Genomic DNA, 16,266 nt, shown 5'->3' on the forward strand with positions numbered 1-16,266 from the left:
CATTGGCACCAAAGGGACGACGGTGAGTAAGGTGGGCCTAAAACTGTCGCGCTATCGTGTACCGTTTTGGCTGTAGTTCAGGAACAAACAAACGAACGAGAGTTGTAGTATTTAGCTCCTGGTCACAGGCATGGGCGCCGCCATTTTAGATTAAAGGTCGAATGGCGAAGGGTGAATAAGACAACAAGACAACAGGGATAAAAAAAAAAAAGGAGAAGTGGATTCAGTTGCTGATTCCTGAAATCTTTTAATCCTGAATGAAAGAGTGAAGATTGTTTGGGTTTGAAGAAATTTTAAGGCCAAGAGTGTGTCATGGTGTGTTGCATTGTGGGGGTTGTAGTCCTGATCTCTCTCTGTCTCTCTCTCTGAACTCGTTAATTAACAGCTGGAGACACCGGCTGAGTCGTTGGTTAGTGAAATATTTAAATTGTGAGTGGAATAGTGAAATATTGGTTGGGCTCAAAAGAAAAAGATTAAAGCCAGGAGCTTGTATGAGAGATAGTGTGCATGTGTGTTGCATTGTGGGGATTGTAGTCCCATATAATCTCTCTGTACAATACAATACAATACGATTTATTCACAAAATGCTGGAGTAACTCAGCAGGTCAGGCAGCATCTCGGGAGAGAAGGAATGGGTGACGTTTCGGGTCGAGACAATCTGAATTGTAAATACAATACAATACGTTACAGTCTGAAGAAGGGTCTCGACCCGAAACGTCACCCATTCCTTCTCTCCTGAGATGCTGCCTGACCTGCTGAGTTACTCCAGCATTTTGTGAATAAATACCTTCGATTTGTACCAGCATCTGCAGTTATTTTCTTATACAATACAATATATCTTTATTGTCATTGTACAGGGGTACAACGAGATTGGGAATGCGCCTCCCATACGATGCAATAAATTAATTAGCTAGTCAATATGTATTCTGCAGTTGTATAGGGCCCTGGTGAGACCACATCTGGAGTATTGTGTGCAGTTTTGGTCTCCTAAAACTTGCTATTGAGGTAGTGCAGCGTAGGTTCAGGAGGTTAATCTCTGGGAAGGAGGGACTGTCATATGAGGAAAGTTTGGAAAGACTGGGCTTGTATACACTGGAGTTTAGAGGAATGAGAGGGGATTTTATAGAGATGTATAAAATCATAAAAGGATTAGACAACCTAGATGCAGGAAAAATGTTCCCAATGTTGGGGGAGTTCCAGAACTAGGGGCCACAGTCTAAGAATAAAGGGGAGGCCATTTAAAACTGGGATGAGAAAAAACTTTTTCACCCAGAGAGTTGTGAATTTGTGGAATTCTCTGCCACAGAAGGCAGTGGAGGCCAATTCACTGGATGAATTTAGAAGAGAGTTAGACAGGGCTCTAGGGGCTAGCGGAATCATTCAGTAAGGCATTTGACAAGGTTCCACATGGAAGGTTGATTAAGAAGGTTAAATCGTTGGGTATTAATAGTGAGGTTGCAAGATGGATTCAACAATGGCTGAATGGGAGATACCAGAGGGTAACGGTTGACAATTGTATGTCAGGTTGGAGGCCAGTGTCTAGTGGAGTGCCCCAAGGATCTGTGTTGGGTCCACTGTTGTTTGTCATTTACATTAATGATCTGGATGATGGTGTGGCAAATTGGATTAGTAAATATGCAGATGATACTAAGATAGGTGGAGTAGTTGATAGTGAGGTAGATTTTCAAAGTCTACAGAGAGACTTGGGCCTTTTGGAAGGGTGGGCTGAAAGATGGCAGATGGAGTTTAATGCTGATAAGTGTGAGGTGCTGCATTTTGGTAGGACAAATCAAAATAGGACGTACAGGGTAAATGGTAGGGAATTGAGGAATGCAGTGGAACAGAGGGATCTGGGAATAACTGTGCATTGTTCCCTGAAGGTGGAATCTCATGTGGATAGGGTGGTGAAGAAGGCGTTTGGTATGCTTGCCTTTATAAATCAGAGCATCGAGTATAGAAGTTGGGATGTAATGTTGAAATTGTACAGGGCATTGGTGAGGCCAAATCTGGAGTATGGTGTGCAGTTCTGGTCGCCAAATTATAGGAAGGATATCGACAAAATGGAGAGGGTACAGAGGAGATTTACTAGAATGTTGCCTGGGTTTCAGCACTTAGGCTACAGAGAGAGGTTGAACAGGTTGGGTCTTTATTCTTTGGAGCGTAGAAGGTTGAGGGGGGACTTGATAGAGGTTTTTAAAATTTTGAGAGGGACGGACAGAGTTGACGTGGGTAGGCTTTTCCCTTTGAGAGTGGGGAAGATTCCAACAAGGGGACATAGCTTCAGAATTGAGGGACAAAGGTTTAGGGGTAACATGAGGGGGAACTTCTTTACTCAGAGGGTTGTGGCTGTATGGAATGGGCTTCCGGTGGAAGTGGTGGAGGCTGGCTCGATTTTATTATTTAAGAGTAAATTGGATAGGTATATGGATAGGAGGGGATTGGAGGGTTATGGTCTGAGTGCAGGTAGATGAGACTAGGTCAGGGAGAATGGTCGGCGTGGACTGGTAGGGCCGGACAGGCCTGTTTCCATGCTGTAGTTGTTATATGTTATATGTTATATGATATGGAGAGAAGGCAGGCACGGTTTACTGATTGTAGATGATCAGCCATGATCACAATGAATGACAGTGAAGGGCCAAATGGCCTCCTCCTGCACCTAATTTCTATGTTTCTACTCGTTCATTGATAGCTGGAGGTACCTACCGACTGAGTTGGTTCATTAATGAAATATTTTAATTGTGAATGGAATGGTGAAACTTTGGTTGGTTTTAAAAGAAAATTTAAAGCCAGGAGTGTGTGTGAGATTGTGTGTGTGTGTGAGATTGTGTGTGTGTGAGAGATTGTGTGTGTGTGAGAGATTGTGTGTGAGAGAGATTGTGTGTATGAGAGATTGTGTGTGAGTGAGATTGTGTGTGTGTGAGATTGATTGTGTGTGTGAGATTGATTGTGTGTGAGATTGTGTGTGTGTGAGAGATTATGTGTGTGTGTGAGAGATTATGTGTGCGTGAGATTATGTGTGTGTGTGTGAGAGATTGTGTGTGTGTGAAAGATTGTGTGTGTGTGTGTGAGAGATTATGTGTGTGTGTGAGAGATTATGTGTGTGTGAGAGAGATTATGTGTGCGTGTGAGAGATTGAGATTGTGTGAGTGTGAGATTGTGTGTGTGTGAGATTGTGTGTATGAGATTGTGTGTTAGATTGTGTGTGAGTGAGATTGTGTGTGAGAGGTTATGTGTGTGAGATTATGTGTGTGAGATTATGTATGTGTGAGATATTGTGTGTGTGAGATATTGTGTGTGTGTGTGTGATTGTGTGTGAGAGATTATGTGTGTGTGTGTGAGAGATTATGTGTGCATGTGAGAGATTGAGATTGTGTGAGTGTGAGATTGTGTGTGTGAGAGATTGTGTGTGTGTGTGAGATTGTGTGTATGTGAGATTGTGTGTGAGTGAGATTGTGTGTGAGATTGTGTGCGAGTGTGAGATTGTGTGTGTGAGAGATTATGTGTGTGTGTGTGAGATTATGTGTGTGAGATTGTGTGTGTGAGATTATGTGTGTGAGATTGTGTGTGTGTGAGAGATAACAGTATAACAGATTGTGTGTGTGAGAGATTGTGTGTGTGTGTGTGTGTGAGAGATTATGTGTGTGTTGCATTGCATTGTGGGGGTTGTAGTCCTGCTCTCGCGGACCCTACTGCAACCAAACTTGGTTGTCGTCGTGACGTATTTGATGGATGGGTTCCGGGGCCAATCGGATTGGGAAACGTGGCCGTCCGCAGCCAATGAGGGTCGAAAGAAGGCGGGACTTCCGTCCCATCCGACGGCAAGTTCGGTTGCAGCGGCAGGGGAGTGACGACATTTCCGCCGGCGGAGAGGGGAGAGGCAGGCAGGGAGGGGGAGAAGCGAAGATGGCGGACGCGCCACCCGGCGTGGATGTGCCTGAACTGGGCACCTGGAGCATCGCGGAACTCCAAGCCAAGCTCAATGAGATCGGTTTCTCCCCACAAGGTATTAATCCGACGCCTCCCCGGACTGAAGGTGACCGACGCCGGCCCGGGCCTAGCGGCGCCCGGAGCCTGGGGCTCGAGTTCCGGGTAGTCCGCTGCCCCGACCTCAAAAGTAAGGGCAAGATGCAGGATGGGAGTGTAACTCCCGGGCTCTGCTTTCGGACCAAACATTCTTTGTTATAGATTTCATTTCGAAAAAAAAAAAAAGCTATTAAGTAAACGAAATGCATCGCTTTAATATTTAAAATGCCGTTCGGAATAAGATCATTAGTTTATTGATAGATTTACTGCAAAATAAATGTCAATGTTCGCGTGGAAACAGGTGTGAAAATGCAATGGACACGACTGCAGAGGAACAGGGTGCGAAAAAGATTGTTAAAGTGATCCCCAAGTGTAAGTTCACGTTCACAAATCAAAGGGGTAGAATCAGGCCATTCGGCCCATCGAGTCCACTCCTCCATTCAATAGTGGCTGATCCATCTCTTCCACCCCCACCCATCTAACCCCATTAGAAAGCGGCATTGTGCTACTTTCATTTCACTGCACGTTGTGTATGTGACAACTAGACTTGACTTGAATAGGTGCAGGAGAAGGCCATTCGGCCCTTCGAGTCCACTCCGCCATTCAATTGTGGCTGATCCATCTCTTTCCCCCCCCCCCCCCCCCCCCTAACCCCATTAGACAATACAGTGCAGGAGCCCTTCCAGCCAGCACCACCATTCAATGTGATCATGGCTGATCATCCACAATCAGTAACCCATTCAATTGACAATGGACAATAGACATAGGAGAAGGCCATTCGGCCCTTCGAGTCCACTCCGCCATTCAATCGTGGCTGATCCATCTCTTCCCCCCTCCTAACCCCATAAGAAAGCGGCATTGTGCCACTTTCATTTCACTGCACATCGTGTATGTGTATGTGACAAATAAAATTGACTTGATTTGAATAGGTGCAGGAGGAGGCCATTCGACCCTTCGAGCCAGCACCACCATTCAATGTGATCATGGCTGATCATCCACAATCAGTACCCTGTTCCTGCCTTCTCCTCATACCCCCTGACTCCGCTATCCTTAAGAGCTCCATCTAACTCTCTCTTGAAAGCATACAGAGAATTGGCCTCCACTGCCTTCTGAGGCAGTGAATTCCACAGATTCACAACTCTCTGACTGAAAAAGGTTTTTCCTCATCTCCGTTCTCCTAAAGGAACGTCCTTTAATTCTGAGGCTGTGCCCTCTGGTCCTAGACTCTCCCACTAATGGGAACATCCTCTCCACATCCACTCTATCCAGGCCTTTCACTATTTGGTATGTTTCAATGAGGTCCCCCCCCCCCCCCATCCTTCTGAACTCCAGCGAGTACAGGCCCAGTGCCGTCAAATGCTCATCACATGTTAACCCAGTCATCCCAGGGATCATTCTCGTAAAACCTCCTCTGGACCCTCTTCAGCGCATCCTTAAAAGCATCGGAAGTAATACACCATGGTCTGCATTGTTATTGTAAACTGCATTGATGAATTTTGATTGATAAGGATGGCACAGCAGGTGGAGCTGTTGGCCTCACTGTGCCAGAGGTTTGATCCTGACCATGGATGCGAACAATGTGGTGTGTGCATGTTCTTCCTGTGATTCACGAGATATCTCCATTTACTTGGGTGCACTTCTGTGTGTTTCCCACCCTGTGTGATAAGTATTTGCTTGACATGCCCTTTCTGCAGGAGAATGTAATTGTGATTAGTATTTGTGGCCTCATTGGCAACAAAAAAAAGACATTAAAAGTGCTGGAGTAACTCAGCGGGTCAGGCAACATCTCTGGAGAACATGGAGAGGTGACATTTCAGGGTCGCCTTTCCACGTCCTCCAGGGATGCTGCCAGACTCCGCTGAGTTACTCCAGCACTTTGTGCCTTAGGCTCACACATATCTGCAGACTGGATGGGCAACACAGCTATGCATCTGGGAGCTACTGCCATGTTGCACCTCTAGCGACCACTGTCGCCGTCTGTGTGGAGCTTTTCATCCCGTCAAATTCCCACAGTTGTTCTATGGTTTCCTCCCACATCCCAAAAATCTTGCATGTTACTTTAAATTTAGCGAGCTGTAGAATCTTGATTTGCTGGAGTCTATGGGAATGTGGGGGAAATAAAATATCGGCGGTGCAGCGGTAGAGTTACTGCCCTACAGCGCCAGAGCCTCGGGTTCAATCCTGACCACGGGTGCTGTCGGTACGGAGTTGGTATGTTCTTCCTGTGACCTGCGTGGGTTTTCTCCGGGCACTCCGGTTTCCTCCCACACTCCAAAGACGTACAGGTTTGGGGACAGAGGAATGTTGCCACACTGCATGACTCTGATTTGAGTCCTATTCACTTTCTCCCCGAGAGGACAGCGCAGCATGCTGGAATGATTGTTCTGTACAGTATGGAAACAGGCCCACGCCGACTATCAATCACCCGTTCACACCAGTTAGACAATGAACAATAGGTGCAGGAGGAGGCCATTCGGCCCTTCGAGCCAGCACCACCATTCAATGTGATCATGGCTGATCATTCTCAATCAGTACCCCGTTCCTGCCTTCTCCCCATACCCCCTGACTCCGCTATCCTTAAGAGCTCTATCTAGCTCTCTCTTGAATGCATTCAGAGAATTGGCCTCCACTGCCTTCTATGTTATCCCATTTTTGTAACCACTCCCTACACACCAGGGGCATTTTGAAAGAAGCCAATTAACCAACGTTTCGTTTGGTTTAGAGATACAGCGCGGGAACAGGCCCTTTGGCCCACTGGGTCCGCGCCGACCCGCGATCCCCGCGCATTAACACTATCCTACACACACTAGGGACATTTTTTACATTTACCAAGCCAATTTACCCACATACCTGTACGTCTTTGGAGTGCGGGAGGAAACCGAAGATCTCTGAGTAAGCCCGCGCGGTCACAGGAAGAGGGTACAAACTCCGTACAGACAGCGCCCGTAGCCGGGATGGAACCCGGGTCTGCTTCGCTGTAAGGCAGCAACTCTACCGCTGCGCCACTGTGCTGCCCAATCTGCACGTCTCTGGGATGTGGGAGGAAACCCACGCGATCACAGGGAGAATGCGCAAACTCCGCACAGACACCACCCTCGCTTGGTCAGGATCAAACCCGTGACTCTGGCGCCGTGAGGCAGCGGCTCCATCATTGTGCGGGTTGTTAGAATGCTGCTTCTGTTGCCTTCCGATCGGAAGAGTTCCCTCCACAGTGTACGCGGATGGCTCGAGACTCGAGAGAGAGAGAGGAACAAGAGGCGAGGCGGCCTGGCTTCCGGCGTGGACCAGAGACTCCAAGATGCACCCAGGCTTGGTGATGCCGGACAATTGGACGGAACTTTATTACTGTCTGTTCCATAGATGCTGCAGATTGAACTTGTACCAGGATGTTGCCAGGCCTCGAGGGGACTGAGCTACCGGGAGAGGTTGAGCTGGCTGGGACTCTATTCCTTGGAGCGCAGGAGGACGAGGGGGGATCTTAGAGAGGTGTATAAAATCCCGATGGGAATAGATGGGGTGAATACAAAGTCTTTTACCCAGAGTAGGACAATCAAGAACCAGAGGACATGAGCTTATTGTAAGAGGGGAAAGATTTAACAGGAACCTGAGGGGCAACTTTCTCCACACTGAAGGTGGTGGGTATGTGGAACGAGCTGCCAGAGGAAATAGTTGAGGCATAATTGAGGCACAAAGATATTTGGACAGGTACATGAAGACAGACACAAAAAGCTGGAGTAACTCAGCGGGTCAGGCAGCATTTCTGGAGAAAAGGAACAGGTGACGTTTTGGGTTAGGACTCTTGCTCAGACTAAGAGATAGAGAAGGCCAGGATAGGTACATGGAAAAGAGAGGTTTCGAGGGATGTGGAACAGGTGTAGCTGGGGCATGTTAGTCAGTCTGGGTAAGACGGGTTGAAGGGCCTGTTGCCGTGTTGAATGAAACGATGATTTCAGTGGAAAGGTTGATAAAGGCATGAGAGTGAGGGATAGATAAAGATCTTAATGGTGAGGCTGCTTAGCAAGGGACTGTTGCTAAGCACGGGTTGTCTCTAACAGCACTGAATTTGCAACGTCTTGTGTCTTTGTTTTTGAAAGGAGTGCGCGAAGATCTGATCGAACGCCTGCAGAACTACAGTCTACAGGTGAGTGCGTCCACATCGCCCAGCCCGGTCGCCACTGCAATGCCTGTTGTCTACGGACCGGACTTCACGACATCCTCGCCATCTCTGCCTCGGGAAAGCAGCCGACATAATCAAGGACCTTGAGCCAACGCGGTCATTCCCTCTTCTCCCCTCAGTAGTGTTGCTGCCTCGCAGCGCCGGACACCCGGGTTCGACCCGGACTACGGGCGCCGTCTGTACGGAGTTTGCACGCTCTCCCCGCGACCCGCGTGGGGTGTTTCACGGTGGCGCTGCGGTAGAGTTGCTGCCTTACAGCGAATGCAGCGCCGGAGACTCGGGTTCGATCCTGTCTACGGGCGCCGTCTGTACGGAGTTTGTACGTTCTCCCCGTGGCCTGCGTGGGTTTTCTCCGAGATAGTCGGTTTCCTCCCACAATCCAAAGACGTACAGGTATGTAGGTTAATTGGCTGGGCAAATGTAAAAATTGTCCCTAGTGGGTGTAGGATAGTGTTAGTGTGCGGGAATCGCTGGGTGGCGCGGACCCAGTGGGCCGAAGGGCCTGTTTCTGCGCTGTATCTCTAAATCTAAAAAATCTTTTTTTTAAATCTTCAGTTTCCTCCTATACGCCATAGACCTGCAGGTTTGCAGGTTAATTGGTTTGATGCAAATGGTAAATTGTCCCTTGTGTGTGTGGGATAGTGTTAATGTGCGGGGATCGCTGGTCGGTGTGGACTCGATGGGCCAAAGGGCCTGTTTCTGCGCTGGATCTCTAAACTAAACTAAAGAAGCTTGAATGTGCACACCACCAGACTGGGGAACTTCTTCCCCATGGTTATCAGCATTCTAAACAGTTTAGTTTTGAGCTGTAGAGCAGACCAGACCCTTCAGCCCATTGAGTCCGTGCCGACCAGTGATCCCTGTACACTAACATTATCCTTAACCCACTAGGGAAAATTTACAATTGCTACCAATTAGCCTACAAACCTGTACGTCTTTGGAGTGTGGGAGGAAACCGGAGATCCTAGAGAAATCCCACGCAGGTCACGGGGAGAAGTGCAGACAAGCACCCTTGGTCAGGATCAAACCCGGGACTCTGGCGCTGTGAGGCAGCAACTCTACCGCTGTGCCGCCCCAGGCAGTTCTTGCAAACGGTCCTTCCATAAGCTAGGGGCCTGTCCGATTTACTTCTACCCCATTGCGGAAATTGGACTTTGCCTATGGAACTACAACGCTGAGAACTATAAGCTTCCCTCTGTATCTTCCTCTTTGCTCTACCTTCCTTCCGTACTTGAGTTTGACTTGATGGCACGGTATTATCTGACTGTTCTACGTTGTCGTCTGTTTCTTGCCCTCCTGTGTTGCAGACGGGATCGATTCTGAACCGACCTGTGCGTAAAGATGAGCTGGATAAGGGACACCCTATGCCACAAATGCCCGGGCAGGTGAGCAAAGCGCAGTTGGTTAGCGGGCATGTGAATTTTCCGCGTTTCCTCGGATTTCCGCATTTAAAAAAATCAATTTTCAGCGCTTCTCGCATGGTTTCCGCGTTTTTCACTTGGCCAAATAAACGGAGAAATCGGATCAAAAAAAATAAAGAAAATAAACGATGTATAGACTTGTAATGAACAGTTTAAGGATAAGGGGGAAGCCTTTTAGGACCGAGATGAGAAAGTTTTTTTTCACACAGAGAGTGGTGAATCTGTGGAATTCTCTGCCACAGAAGGTAGTTGAGGCCAGTTCATTGGCTATATTTAAGAGGGAGTTAGATGTGGCCCTTGTGGCTAAAGGGATCAGGGGGTATGGAGAGAAGGCAGGTACGGGATACTGAGTTGGATGATCAGCCATGATCATATTGAATGGCGGTGCGTACAGGCTCGAAGGGCCGAATGGCCTACTCCTGCACCTATTTTCTACTAGGGTTTTGCGAGAAATTCTCTCCCCCCCCCCCCCCCGGAGGCTGGGCAAGGCAGCCAACCTTGACCTCATCGGGACTTCCACGGCCGATCGGTGGGTTGAACCTGCGGCCAGGCCTCTGGAACTCCAGCCCAGCTGGAGCCGGCACGTCTATCCCCATCGCCGAGCGACTTCCTTGGCCGGCTGGATAAACCAGCAAAGCCCTGGAACCAAGAGTGCCAGAAAATCAGTGGTGGAACTGCAATGAGTAAATATTAACTCTCAGTGCAAGAATATATAACTAAGTTAATTAAGACAGGGTTAAAATATAAAACACTGCAGAAAAGCCAATTACCACCTTTTTGGGCTGATTATCAATTAATGTGTGGATTTACTTCAAAATGTATTTGGGGACAGTGATTATTTTGTAAAGTATGTTTTTACTTTGAAATGCACTAAAAGAGGCTTGATACTGGTAATGTTGTGTGTAAATCTTCCGATTTTTTGACCCCTGCTGTACGCCTCACGCAAGCACTCGGCTTTGTTTCCTATTTTTTTTTACCTCGCTCACATGCCTGGTTAGGGAATGGGTGGAATTAGGAGACACCTCGGGCTTCTGAGACACTCAATCTTTTTTTTTAAGGGGTACAGCGCGGAAACTGGCCCTTCGGCCCACCGAGTTTGTGCCGACCAGCGATCGCCTCGTACACTCGCACTATCCGACACACTGGGAACAATTTACAATTTTTGATTGAAGCCAATGAACTTACAAACCTGAAGGTAGACACAAAATGCTGGAGTAACTCGGTGGGACAGGCAGCACCTCGGGAGGGAAGGAATGGGCGACGTTACGGGTCGAGACTCTGAAAGGTCACCCATTCCTTCTCTCCCGAGATGCTGCATGACCCGCTGTTACTCCAGCATTGTGTGCCTACCTTCGAGGCAAATGGATATTTGGTAATTGCTGGGTTAGTTGTTAAATCGAAAGCGTTATTAATTAAATCTGTCAACGGAGAAAAAAAAGAGAAGCAGCCGTATGGAGAAAGTGAGGACTTGGTGAAGGCGTTGCCAACTCGTTGCTTTATGACGTTGTTTAGACGTTTAACGATATCCCTAGAGCGATATAAATGCAGCGTGTTGTTGATTGTTGGTGGGGTGGGGGGGGCGGTCAGACACGTCCAGCATGGGCGAGTTGGGCCGAAGGGCCTGTTGCGTGCTGTTTGATACCATGATTATATGACAGCATTTGGATGTCTAATGATATTCACGCCGTATGACTCTAGTGTAGGTGGGGCAAGTTGGTAGCATGGACGCGTTGTTGGGCCGAAGGGCCTGTTTCCATGTTGTAAGACTCTGAGATGGGGTGTCTGGGTCAGCGTGGGCTGGTAGGGCCGAAGTGCCTGTTTCCATGCAGTGTGACTGGTGTAGATGGGGAATCTTGGCCAGCATGGAAGCGTAGGGCCGAAGGGCCTTCTTTGTGTGTTGTATGCCAGTGTTTAGATGTTTAATGATATTCCTAGCGCTATACAAATGCAGGCTGCTTTTGTCCGGTTGCTGGTTGTCTGTAGGGTCAGACGGTTGTAGGGTGGGCCGGCGTGTAACTATGAGTGCAGAGTTTTAACGGCCGCTTGCAGATTGACTGTGGGGTCAGACAGTTGTGGGCTGGGCCAGTGTGTATCTATAAGTGCAGCGTTTTAACGGCTGCTTGCTGGTTGACCGTTGGGTCAGACAGTTGTAAGCTGGACCGGTATGTAAATATGAGTGCAGCGTTTTAACGGCTGCTTGCTGGTTGTATGTGGGGTGGGGTGGGGTGGTCAGACAGTTGTGGGCGAGGCCGGTGTGTAACTATAAGTGCTGTGTTTTAACAGTCGCTTGCAGATTGACTGGGGTCAGACAGTTGCAGGCTGGGCCAGTGTGTAACTATAAGTGCAGCGTTTTAGCAGCTGGTTGTCGGTGGGGTGGGGTGGGGTGGTCAGACAGTTGTAGGGTGGGCCGGTGTGCATCTATGAGTGTATTAGCTAGCGGCTGCTTGTTGGTTGTGTGTTGGTGGGGTGGGGTGGTCCGGCACTTCCAGCTCCCCTGGCCACCTCGTCACTCGTCTCCTTTCTCTCCTGCAGATGGCCGGGATGCAGATTCCCCCCCGCTCCATGGGCATGTCACGCATCCCCCACCCGCCCGCCATGCAGATGGGCTTCCCCATGGGGGTGCCGCACGGCATGGGCCCCCGCATGCACATGCCCTCGGTCGACCCGTCCGGCCTCTCCGAGGACGAGAGGCTGAAGCTGGCCCAGCAGCAAGCCGCCATCCTGATCCAGCAAGAGGAGAGGGCCAAGCAGGTAACGGAACCCGCCGCCTGGGCAGCGGGGGGAGGGGGGAAGGGTGAGGGGGACGGACTCGCGGTGCAGCATGTTTATAAGTTGCCCAGACCAGAGAGCAGAGGTTTACAGTGAAGGAGAAACGATTTAATAGGAATCTGAGGGGTGACTGTTTCACACGGAGGGTGGTGGGTGTACGGAACGAGCTGCCAGAGGAGGTCGTTGAGGCTGAGACTATAACAACATTTCAGAAACATTTCCTGAACAGGCACATGGATAGGAAAGGCTCAGAGGGATAAAATGGGCAGGCGGGACTAGTGCACTTGGTCGGCGTGGGAAAGTTGGACGGAAGGGTCTGTTTCCACGTGTCGGACTCTTAAGACCCTCTTCCCTCTCCACGCCTCCCTGCTACGTCCCGGGAGGGGGCAGGGGCAGCACAGTGCCTTCGCGAAGGCCGCCCGCATTTGACCCTTGACCCGCTCTTCCTTCCAGAGTATGGGCACAGAAAGCTGGAGCAGCTCGGCGGGTCAGGCAGCACCTCCGGAGAAAAGGAATAGGTGACGCCTCGACCCTGAAACGCCACCCATTCCTTTTCTCCAGAGATGCTGTCCGATCCACTGGGTCACTCCAGCATTTTGTGTCTTATCTTCCGCTTGAACCAGCAGCTGCAGTTCCTTCCAACGCACCTCCTCCTCTTCCTCAGGTGATGATCAGGTGAAGCACTGGGAGATGCCTGGGCCCCAGAGACGGGTAACGGTCTTGAGAACCCGACAGGTCGCTCTTCCCCACCTCCGGGAAGGGAGGGAGGGGTGACAGAGTTCCAGAGAGATCAGTTTAAGAAAATAACTGCAGATGCTGGTTCAAATCGCAGGTATTTATTCACAAAATGTTGGAGTAACTCAGCAGGTCAGGCAGCATCTCGGGAGAGAAGGAATGGGTGACGTTTCGGGTCGAGACCCTTCTTCAGATACTCCTGAAGAAGGGTCTCGACCCGAAATGTCACCCATTCCTTCTCTCCCGAGATGCTGCCTGACCTGCTGAGTTACTCCATTATTTTGTGAATAAAGAGAGTTCAGTTTAGTTTATTGTCCCGTGTACCGAGGTACAGTGAAAAGCTTGTGTTGAGTGCTAACCTGTCAGGGGAAAGACAACACATGATTACAATCGAGCCGTCCACAGTGTACAGATACATGATAAGGGAATAACGTTTAGTGCAAGGTAAAGCCCGATCAATCAAGGATAGTCCGAGGGTTTCCAATGTGGTAGGTAGTCGTTCAGGACTTTACCATCATTATAGATTATAGATAGTAGTCTGAAAAAGGGTCTCGACTGAGACGCCAGCTATTCCTTTGCCCAAGAGATGCTGGCTGACCCGCTGAGTTTCTCCAGCTTTTTATATCTATTACAATTGAGCAATTCACAATACACACATACATGATCGGGGAATAACGTTTAGTGCAAGATAAGTCCAGTAAAGTTCGATCAAACATAGTCCGAGGGTCACCAAAAGAGGTAGATAGTAGTTCAGCACTGCTCTCTGGTTGTGGGAGGACGGTTCAGTTGCCTGATAACAGCCGGGAAGAAACTGCCCCTGAATCTGGAGGTGTGCGTCTCCACACTTCTGTACCTCTTGCCCCGATGGGAGAGGGGAGGAGAGGGAGTGGTTTTCTAGGAAGTGCAGTGTGTGTGTGTGCGTGTGTTTGCACGTGCAGAACACTGCGCAAGGCAGCCGCGCATGCGGTGCTCCGTGTACGAGGTGCGTTCACGCATGTGGAGCCCTGCACGTCTCTCTCTCGGTGTTGCGCGCGCTCGCGGAGAGCGTGAATGGGGAAGCGCGGAGGGCCGCCAGCGACACGCGGCTGGCAGCTGGCGGCCTGGCTCGGGTTGACAAGCGGGGTTTGCATGCCTTGGGTGATTTCTTTTCTTTTACAAAGCAGATGAGACGCAGGGCCTCGCTGCTGCAGCTCCCGCTGACTCGTTTCGCGTCTTCCCCTCAGGCAGCGGCGCTGATGCAGCACGAGAGGAAGCAACAGGAAATGGCGCATCTGCAGCAGGGTCCCCGGCCCATGGACATCCGGCCCCGCCTGCCCATGGGGCCGCGAGGTAGGTGACTCGCAGCTGCCGCGTGCTCTCTGGCGCCGCCTGCATGTGGGGGGGGGAGAGCGAGCAATAACTGCAGGGGTGTGTGTGTTTTTTACACGTTTGTTTGTATGTGTGTGTTTTTTACATGTTTGTGTGTGTTTATGGTATATGTGTGTTTGTATGTGTGTTTACAGTATATGTTTGTGTGTTTGTATGTGTGTTTACAGTATATGTTTGCGTGCGTTTGTACGTATGTGTTGGCAAACACACAAAAATATACTGTAAACAAGCGCGTGTACAAACATGCACCTACAAACATGCGTGTGTGTGTTTGTATGTGTGTGTTTACAGTATATGTTTGTGCGCACGTTTGTACGTATGTGTTGGCAAACACACAAAATTATACTGTAAACAAGCGCGTGCACAAACATGCACCTACAAACATGCGTGTGTGTGTTTGTATGTGTGTGTTTACGGTATATGTTTGTGCGCGCGTTTGTATATGTGTTGGCAAACACAAAAATATACTGTAAACAAGCGCGTGCACAAACATGCACCTACAAACATGCGTGTGTGTGTTTGTATGTGTGTTTACAGTATATGTTTGTGCGCACGTTTGTACGTATGTGTTGGCAAACGCACAAAAATATATTGTAAACAAGTGCGTGTACAAACATGCACATACAAACATGCGTGTGTGTGTTTGTATGTGTGTTTACAGTATATGTTTGGTGTTTGTGCGCATGTTTGTACGTATGTGTTGGCAAACGCACAAATATATTGTAAACAAGTGCGTGTACAAACATCACATACAAACATGTGTGTGTTTGTATGTGTATTTACGGCATATTTTTGTGTTTGTGCGTGTTTGCGCGTGTGCGAGTTTGGCAAGGGTGATGAGAGGGGACAGGAGGGGCATTGGGCGTGGGGGGGGGGCAGCTGGGAGGGGAGGGGAGGGGAGGGGAGTGGGGGTTGAGAGGGGCCGGGAGGGGCAGATGGTGGGTGTAGCGGGAGGGGTTCAGGATGGACCCCGGGTCTCCGCCGCTGTAAAGCAGTAACTCTGCCGCTGTGCCACAGTCTGTAGGTCCAGACCTGAAGCGCCCCTTATAAATGTTTTCCAGAGGTGTGCAGGAAAGAACTGCAGATGCTGGTTTAAATCGAAGGTAGACACAAAAAGCTGGAGTAACTCAGCGGGTCAACAGACAATAGGTGCAGGAGGAGGCCATTCGGCCCTTCGAGCCTGTACGCACCGCCATTCAATGTGATCATGGCTGATCATTCTCAATCAGTACCCCGTTCCTGCCTTCTCCCCATACCCCCTGACTCCGCTATCCTTAAGAGCTCTATCCAGCTCTCTCTTGAAAGCATCCAACGGACTGGCCTCCACTGCCTTCTGAGGCAGAGAATTCCACACCTTCACCACTCTCTGACTGAAAAAGTTGTTCCTCATCTCCGTTCTAAATGGCCTACCCCTTATTCTTAAACTGTGGCCCCTTGTTCTGGACTCCCCCAACATTGGGAACATGTTTCCTGCCTCTAATGTGTCCAATCCCCTAATTATCTTATATGTTTCAATAAGATCCCCCCTCATCCTTCTAAATTCCAGTGTATTCAAGCCCAATCGCTCCAGCCTTTCAACATACGACAGTCCCGCCATTCCGGGAATTAACCTAGTGAACCTACGCTGCACGCCCTCCATAGCAAGAATATCCTTCCTCAAATTTGGAGACCAAAACTGCACACAGTACTCCAGGTGCGGTCTCACCAGGGCCCCGGTACAACTGTAGAAGGACCTCTTTGCTCCTATACTCAACTCCTCTTGTTACGAAGGCC

At 49.3% G+C, this 16,266-nt stretch overlaps 1 protein-coding gene across 1 annotated transcript in view; it reads left to right on the forward strand.

The window, feature by feature from the left end:
- Positions 1 to 3,866: 3,866 nt before the first annotated feature.
- Positions 3,867 to 16,266, forward strand: part of LOC144609624 (uncharacterized) — a 71,524-nt gene continuing 59,124 nt past the window's right edge. Inside the window, exons 1-5 of the mRNA XM_078428122.1 lie at positions 3,867 to 4,114; positions 8,118 to 8,164; positions 9,508 to 9,585; positions 12,154 to 12,372; positions 14,289 to 14,454. Coding sequence (XP_078284248.1) covers positions 3,904 to 4,114; positions 8,118 to 8,164; positions 9,508 to 9,585; positions 12,154 to 12,372; positions 14,289 to 14,454 — 721 coding nt within the window. The 5' untranslated portion in view covers positions 3,867 to 3,903. The remainder of the gene's footprint in view (positions 4,115 to 8,117; positions 8,165 to 9,507; positions 9,586 to 12,153; positions 12,373 to 14,288; positions 14,455 to 16,266) is intronic.

This window comes from Rhinoraja longicauda, chromosome 34 (assembly GCF_053455715.1).
Source record: "Rhinoraja longicauda isolate Sanriku21f chromosome 34, sRhiLon1.1, whole genome shotgun sequence".
In the NCBI taxonomy this organism is placed as follows: domain Eukaryota; kingdom Metazoa; phylum Chordata; class Chondrichthyes; order Rajiformes; family Arhynchobatidae; genus Rhinoraja; species Rhinoraja longicauda.